General features: G+C 44.1%; 1 protein-coding gene across 1 annotated transcript in view; it reads left to right on the top strand.

Annotated features, from left to right (window-relative positions):
- Nucleotides 1-2,771: 2,771 nt before the first annotated feature.
- The window catches only part of STUM (stum, mechanosensory transduction mediator homolog), a 65,260-nt gene continuing 58,874 nt past the window's right edge, over nt 2,772-9,157 (top strand). Inside the window, exon 1 of the mRNA XM_066595135.1 lies at nt 2,772-3,023. Within this exon, the coding sequence (XP_066451232.1) occupies nt 2,861-3,023 (163 nt within the window). The 5' untranslated portion in view covers nt 2,772-2,860. The remainder of the gene's footprint in view (nt 3,024-9,157) is intronic.

Here is a 9,157-nt window from a genome sequence, read left to right as displayed (position 1 = left end):
AAAAAAAAATGCAACGCGTCTGCAGGAAAAAATCCGCACCCATAAAAGATAGAACACATGGGTAACAATGGACGTGGTCATGTGGATTTTTACCCTACACACAAATTGCGTTTTTTTCCGTGCGGAAAAACGCGCAGATCCCCGCTCGTCTGACTGAGCCCTGAAAGACAAGTGGAAATGTATTGTATGGTGGTCACTGTTTCCCAGGTGCCCCCAATCTGCACCCTTGTTATTCTGTCAGGTCTGTTGCTTAATATTAGGTACACGATGGCCGTCCCTCTAGTTGGGTTCTGTGCAAGTTGGGTAAGTTAATTATCTTTAGTTATTGACAGAAACATGTTACCTTTGTGAGATTCACATGGTTTCAGCTTCCCAGTTTATATCCAGATAGTTAAAGTCCCCCATAATACGCTAATTACCTCCTTGTGATTTGCTGCTTCTCCCATTTGCTTCAGTAAATGATTCTTGGTAACTTCTGTTATATTTGGTGGTCTATAGAAAACCCCTATGATGATTTTATTATTGTTTTTCTCTCCATGTACCTTAACCCATAGAGACTCTACATGTTCATCTGCCTCACATATATCTTCCCGTAATGTGGGCTTTAAACAGGATTTTACATAAAGACAAACCGCTTTCTATTTCTGGATTTTACAATCACTTCTGAATAGACTGTAACCCTGTAAGTTCACCACCTAGTCACAGCTTTCATCCAACCAGGTCTCAGTTATTCCCACTATGTCATAGTTTTCCTCAGATATCATTACTTCCAGTTTGTCAACCTCATTGGTCAGACTTCTAGCATTAGTCCCCTTATTAGTCAGTCTTCTACCATTAATCACCATACAGTTTTAAAGGTTTTGGTTATTTTATATTATACGTGTATCCCTATTAACTATTCTGCCAGTTCTATGTGTACTAACCCCTCACACTGCCCCACCCCCATTTTCATTACTTAGTCCCAGCTCACTGTCTACACTATCATCTTCTCTATCTCTATGGTTGTCCTCCCCCCAAATCCATAGTTTAAAGTCTCCTCCAATCTTCTAGCCATCTTTCCCACACCGGCCCCCTCCCCATTGAGATGAAACCCATCCCTACGGTAGAGACTGTAGCCAACGGCAAAGTCAGCCCAGTTCTCCAGGAACCCAAATCTCTCCTTCCTTCACCAACTCTGGAGCCACTTGTATACCTCCCTTTCTGATGTGGCACATGGTATATGTACCATTTCAGAAAATACTACTTTGGAGGTCCTTGCCCTAAGCTTACATCCTAGTTCCCTGACTGAAATTGTTTATAAGGACATTCCAACTACCTCTAACTTTGTCATTGGTGCCAATGTGTACCATGACCGCTGGATCCACACCAGCCCCTCCCAGTAATCTGTCAACCCTATCCGCAATGTGTCGCACTGAACTGCCAGGAAGACAACACACTGCCGATGCTGGTCTTTGTGGCAGATTGCCCTGGCTGTCCCCCTAATAATTGAGTCCCCCACCACTAGGACCTGTCTAGCCTGTCAGGCGCTCCTATTCCCCTTCTTACTGGAGCAGTCATCTCCCTGGTGCATGTCGTGGTGCAGCAGTACTAATCCTGTAATGGCATCCCCCTCATCTGCCAACTTTGCAAACTTGTTGGGGTGTGCCAGTTCAGGACTAGCCTCCCTGGATCTCTTTCCTCTACCCCTCCTCCTGTCACCCAGCTAGCTGCCTGCTCATTCTGCTCTCCCAAACTACCATCCACCCCACATCTGCCCCAGCGAGTGCCGACTCAGTGAGCAGCAAACTCCTTTCTAAATTGTCAGCAGATTTCAGTGTAGCAAGTCGCTCATTTAGATCCAGGATCTGGGCTTCCAAATGAGCAACACGCTCACAACTCGTACAGCAGTATTCATCAATGTGTGCATTATTTGAGTACTATTGGGGGTAGTAGTACTATGATGGTAGCACTAATGTGTGCATTATAGGAGTATTACTGGGGATAGTAGTATAATGGCAGCATTGATGTGTGCATTATATGGGTATTACTGGGGATAGTAGTATAATGATGAGAGCATTAATGTTTGAGTTATAGGAGTATTACTGGGGGTAGTAGTACTATTATGGCAGCATTAATATGTGCATTATATGAGTATTACTGTGGTAGTAGTACTATTATGGCAGCATTAATATGTGCATTATATGAGTATTACTGTGGTAGTAGTACTATGATGGCAGCACTGATGTGTGCATTATAGGAGTATTACTGGGGATAGTAGTAGAATGATGGAAGCATTGATGTGTGCATTATAGGAGTATTACTGGGGATAGTAGTAAAATGATGGAAGCATTGATGTGTGCATTATAGGAGTATTACTGGGGGTAGTAGTACTATGATGGCAGCATTAATATGTGCATTATATGAGTATTACTGTGGTAGTAGTACTATTATGGCAGCATTAATATGTGCATTATATGAGTATTACTGGGGCTAGTAGTACTATGATGGCAGCATTGATGTGTGCATTATAGGAGTATTACTGGGGATAGTAGTAGAATGATGGAAGCATTGATGTGTGCATTATAGGAGTATTACTGGGGGTAGTAGTACTATGATGGCAGCATTGATGTGTGCATTATAGGAGTATTACTGGGGGTAGTAGTACTATGATGGCAGCATTGATGTGTGCAGCTCCGCAGCCAGCAGTGTTCTTAGAGCCAGCAATGAGGGAGGAGGAGGAGGGATAACAGAGGCAGCAGGAGGAGGAAGGAGAGACACAGGGAGAGAGTCTTCCTTGCACTCTGTCGCCATCTGACCCCACAACCCTCCACCAACTTCCAGGACTCGCATCTCATCTGACTGACTACACAGCTGAGGCACCATGGATGTGAAGGAAGGGGACACTATAGAAAAGGGCACTTCAGCCAGTGGGGTGGTGGTACAAGTCAGAGAGAAGAAAGGACCCCTCAGAGCTGCGATCCCCTACATGCCTTTTCCCGTGGCTGTCATCTGCCTCTTCCTCAATACTTTTGTACCAGGGCTGGGTAAGTGCCTTGTCTCTTATATCAGGGTGGGTAATGTTGGGTAATACCCAGCTGTGGGCAAAGGAAGCTTGTCAGGAGGCTGGCATGTGCTGCACTTGGCTCTCACTTTTCCACCTGTTCTTTGGAAAGTTTGTTTCAGTATGAAATCCATGCTTAGTCCAGTGTGATTATAATGGTTCCTGATGTTTCTGATACATTGTAGCACATCAGTACTCTTATATCGCTGATACAAATGTCACATGCTGATATGACTGATACAATATAGTGTCTGTTCTAACACATTGATACTCTGATATAACAGATATGACTAACACAAAGATCTAACTGATACAATGTAACACATTCATACTCTTAACAATGAATTGTAACACAATGTAGCACAACACTGAGTTCTAACATATTGCTACTCTGATATAGCTGATACAATGTAACACAGGGGTATAACTGAGCACATCCATACTTTGAGCTCACTATAAAATATAGCAGACTGATACTCTGCTGTAACTGAAACATTGTAACACACTGATATAGCTGATAAAATGTAATACACTGATACAATATGGCACAAGAGTAGTGCATTCTAACACTGATATACCTGATACAATGATTGATGCTGGTATAATATAGCACATTCATACATTTACATCACTGATACAATGTAACACACTGGTGTAACTGAACACATCCATACTCTGAGCTCACTATAGAATGTAGCACACTAATGCAATGTAACTCAGTGGTATAACTGATACAATGTAACACAGGGGTATAAGGAAGAGCTCCTAGAGGGTGTGAGAAGACTTATAAGGCCATCCATGCTCCTCTAGAAAATATACAAATGGGAAGATGGGATAATACCTCTGCATCTCCACCTACTAGGTGCTCTCCCTAAGGAGAACGATACCCTTCCTTATTCACATCTATAGGCCCCTTGCTATCCAAGCCAGAAGCCTACTGCATACTGGTGAGGGTCAATCACCCCAAAACAACTGTTTATACATGGTGATCTTTTTCTACTATAGAAGGCTCTGGCTTTGTCTCATCTTTCTAGTAGAGATGAGCGAACGTGCTCGTTTAGAGCAATTACTCGATCGAGCATCACTTTTTTCTAGTAACTGCCTACTCGGGCAAAAAGATTCGAGGAACGCTGGGTAGCAGGGGGGAACAGGGGGGAGCTCTCTCTCTCTCTTCCCCCCCCCCCCTCACTCCCCACCGCAACCCGCCACTCACCCCCGGCAACCCCCGAATCTTTTCACCCAATTAGGCAGTTACTCGAAAAAAACAATGCTTGATCGAGTAATTGTCCTAATCGAGCACGTTCGCTCATCCCTACTTTCTAGTCATTGCCACAAGGCTTATTAAAAGGTCTGACATTGACTTGCAGGAATGCTTCCTTCCAATAGGTGGCGCTGTAGAGGCATTGTTCCATCTTTATATTTACAGGGGTATAACTGATACAATGTTACATATAGATACAATTTATACCATGTAGCACACAGATTCTCTGCTATAACTGATAGAATGTAGCATTACTGTCTTCTAACACACTGATACTGTGCTGTAACTGAACCATTGTAACACACTGAGATAAATGATACAATGTAGCAAACCACTGTGCTCTAACACTCTAATAGAGCTGATACAATGTAACATCCATACTCTTAGGTTCACCATAGGTTGTAGCATAATGTAGCACACCACTGTGTCCTAACACGCTGATACTCTGATATAGCTGACACATTGTAATGCACAGTAGTGCGTTCTAACACTGATATAACTGATACATTGATTGATGCTGGTATAATGTAGCTCATTGACCCCTTTACATCACTGATACAATGTAACACACTGGTATAACTGAACACATCCATACTTTGAGCTCAGTACAGAATATAGCAAACCGATACAATGTAATGCTTCATTAACACGGAACGATTGTCAACTAAACAACTGTATAAGCGGTGATGTCACCACTAAGTCGTTCGCATTCGTGCAGGTAGATCTCCGCTGACTATTGCGGACTTTTCGCTCAGCGTTTCTTTATTCTATGTGAAGTGCTGAGTGGGGAGCGTTTACACGCAGTGAGAAATCAGCGATCCAGTAATGTTTTTATGCCAGTTAAAAATGAGTGACAAACGAATAGTAACTGATGTTTTGCATTTAGACGTAATGATTAGCACATTTTAGTTTGTTTAAACACATTTTGCGTGATAATCGCCCGTGTAAATGGCCCTAAACACAAGAGTATAAGGGAGAGCGTGTGAGAAGGTGTGAGGAGACTTATAAGGTCATCCATGCTACTCTATAAAACATGCAAATGGGAAGATGGAACAATATCTCCACAGCGCCACCTTCTAGGTCAGTGTTTCTCAACTCCAGTTCTTGGGACCCCCAACAGGTCATGTTTTCAGGATCTCCTATAGTAAGAACACCTGTGGTAATGTCTGAGGACCGACAATAATTACATCACCTGTGCAATACTGAGGAAATACTGAAAACCTGACCTGTTGGCGGTCCCTGAGGACTGGAGTTGAGAAACACTGTTCTAGGTGCTCTCCCTAAGGAGAAACAATATCCTTCCTGACCCACGTCTATAGGCCTCTCACTAGCCAAACCAGAAACTTACTGCATACTGGTGAGGGTCAATCACCCCAAAACAGCTGCTTATACATGGTGATCTTTTCCTTTTGGAGAAGACTCTGACTTTGGCTCATATTTCCAGTCATTATTATAAGGGTTATTAAAAGGTCTGACATTGACTTGCAGGAATGCTGCCTTCCAATAGGTGGTGCTGTAGAGGCATTGTTCCATCTTTATATGTACAGATTAGAGATGAGCGAACATACTCGTTTCGAGTAATTACTCGATTGAGCACCGTGATTTTCGAGTAATTCCGTACTCGGGTGAAAAGATTCGGGGGGCGCCGGGGGGACGGAGGGAGGCATGGCGGAGCAGGGGGTAGCAGCGGGGAACAGGGGGAGCCCTCTCTCTCTCCCTCTCCCCCCCCACTCCCCGCTGCAACCCCCCACTCACCCACGGCGCCCCCCGAATCGTTTCACCCGAGTACGGAAGTACTCGAAAATCGCAGTGCTCGGGTGAAAAAGGGGCGTGGCCGAGTAGGTTCGCTCATCTCTAGTACAGAGGTATAACTGATACAATGTTGCATGCTAAAATAATTTATACAGTGTAGCACACAGATTCTCTGCTATAACTGATAACTGTAGTGTTAGGGCTCGCTCGGTCAGACGAGTGAATTTTTCCCACATGAATAGGTGTGGGGGGAAAAAAAAATCGCACATCGTGTGTAGAAAAGAATTGTGTGACCGGGTGCATTTGCACTCACATGTCCTATCTTTTGCAGGTGCAAATTTTAAGTGCTTCTAAAAAAGGATATGTGACCGCTGTCATTGGAAAGCATCGGTTCTAATAGAGCCATTTTTTAAACGCGCCTATACATACGCAAAAACAAAAACGCTCGTCTGACCGCGACCTTACTGTGTTCTAACACTCTGATATAATGTAACACGGGTAACTGAGTACATCCATAATCTGAGCTCACTATAAAATGTAGACACATCTGATAAAATGTACCACACTGATTCTCTGCTATAACTGATACAATGTAGTAAACCACCGTGTTCTAACACTCTGATATAATTGATACAATGTAACACATCTCCACTCTGAGTTCACAATAAAATGTAACAGACATACAATGTAGCACACAACTGTACAGTGTTCTAATACTCTGATATGACTGATACAATGTAACATTCTATTATGCTGTATTATCAGTGTAGAATAATTAGATTATTGTCACATACAGTGATACAATGTAGTTCACAGATAATTCAATATTATAACATATAGACAAAATTGATGTAGCACACCTTGTACTGTAGCAATCTGACATGACTGATACTATGAAGCACAGCCTGATACAAGGCTACAAACATTAAGGGTGGATTCAGACGACCGTATATCGGCTCGGTTTTCACGCCGAGCTGATATACGGTGTCCTCATCTGCAGGGAGGGGAGGATAGAAGACCCAGGAGCAGGAACTGAGCTCCCGCCCCCTCTCTGCCTCCTCTCCACCCCCTCTCCGCCCCTCTGCACTATTTGCAATGAAAGGAGGCAGGACGGGGCTGGACTAAGTTCCGAGAATTAGCCCCGCCCCATCCTGCGTGAAAACCCAGCCGATATACGTTCATCTGAATCCAGCCTAAAGGCCATTTTACATGCAAAGATAATCTTTCAAGTGACTGAGAGATTGAAAGATTTTGCGATCTATTTGCATAAGGTGTTAATGGCCATTAATACTTTATCATCTTCATCTGCATGTAAAAGGGCCTCCAGGAGCTGTTTGCAGAGCACAGTGTGCGATTAATCACAAGCCCAGCTGTGCAAGCAGCTGCATTGTTCTTCTCCTGAATGCCTGCAGATTACAATGTTATCTGCGTACTCCCGAAGAGATAATAGCGTGCGGTCTATTGAGAGACACTTTATCTCTCAGTGTCTGAAGGATGGATTTTAAGTTTACCTTAAAATCATCGTTCAAACGAAAAGTCCACAGTGCCGGCATTTACATGTAACGATTATCACTCATTTTCAGGTTGTTTGAACGAATTTTGAATGATAATCGTTATGTGTAAATTAGCCTTAGAGCCGCCCTCACACGGGCGTTTGTAAAAACACTGCAATTTTGAACGCAAAGTTTGACAGAGCTTTTAACGCACCCCATCATTGCAACGAGGGATGCGGTGCCTCAAAAATGGGCTGAACACACGAAAATAGAACAGTGTTTGTTATAACACATGTTATAAACGCCTTCGCTAAAACGCTCGTCTGAGAAGCCCCATTAAAACGAATGGCTGCTCAGTGTAGCGTTTTGAGTGGGCATTTCAAATATCCGCTAAATACTGTAAAAAACCACCTGTGTGGGAGCGGCCTAACGGAAGTGATAGAATAAAGCGCATAGTGAGCGCCATTTCACACAAACGGGGTTTTCTTCCCTTATACGGCCATGAAAATCACAGCCGCATAGCGGGACAAAACGGGACACACGACTAGAGATGAGCAAGCGTACTCATTTAGGGCGATTTCGCAATCAAGCACCGCTTTTTCCGAGTAACTGACTACTCGGATGAAAAGATTCGGGGGGCGCCGGGGGGCGGCGTGGTGGAGCGGGGATTAGCAGTGGGGAACAGGGGGGAGCTCTCTCTCTCTCCCCCCCCCCCCCCTCACTCCCCTCTGCAACCCCCCGCTCACCCCCGGCGCCCCCCAAATCTTTTCATCCGAGTAGTCAGTTACTCGGAAAAAAAGGTGCTCGAGTGCAAAAACACCCGAACCGAGTACGCTCGCTCATCTCTACACTCCAACTATCTTCCTGTGTTTTCTTCAAACTTCTGTGCTATGGCGTGGAGTTTAAACGGACGGCAAAGGGGAAGAAATTTCCCTCGCTCGGGCACAAGTACTCTCCGTACCAGCAAGCGTAGCTGCACCTACGGCCGTCTGAAGCCGCCCTGACACAGCAGTGCGCACCGATACTAATTCTATTGATACTGTTGCATATGGAGGGCTGTATGATCAGTGATGATGCCTTATTCTCTCTATACATACTGAAAGCCATCCTCCCAACTCCCCAATACAAATGTATACAGGACTCGGCTTAGTATGTATTCAATGGGGAGAAGGGAATAAGCTGCAGTCAGAGGTGTGATAAGACCCCCAGGAACCAACCTGATACTCTGACATCACTGATACATTGTAACAAAACCCATACACTATAAAAGGCCATTTACACATTAAGGTTATGACTCAAAATACGTTCAAATGAACAAAATTGAGCGATAATCGTCCCGCGTAAATGCCAATAAACCGTATACTATTTGTTCACTTTTTGTTACCGCTGACTTTCGGTCAACATAAAAAACATCGCTGGACCGCGGGATTCTCTCTAAGTGTAAACGCTCCCCGATCAGAGAATCACGTAGAATGTGAAGCTCTAAGCGCAAACTCTGCATAGCGCTAACGACCTTAGCGGTGACGTCAGTGCTCGTGGAGTCGTTTAGACTGCTGTCACCCCGTCTAAATGGGACATAACACACATATACACTGATATCACTGATACAAT

The sequence above is a fragment of the Eleutherodactylus coqui genome, chromosome 3, assembly GCF_035609145.1.
Source record: "Eleutherodactylus coqui strain aEleCoq1 chromosome 3, aEleCoq1.hap1, whole genome shotgun sequence".
Lineage (NCBI taxonomy): Eukaryota > Metazoa > Chordata > Amphibia > Anura > Eleutherodactylidae > Eleutherodactylus > Eleutherodactylus coqui.
This window is presented reverse-complemented; position numbering and strand designations above follow the sequence as displayed.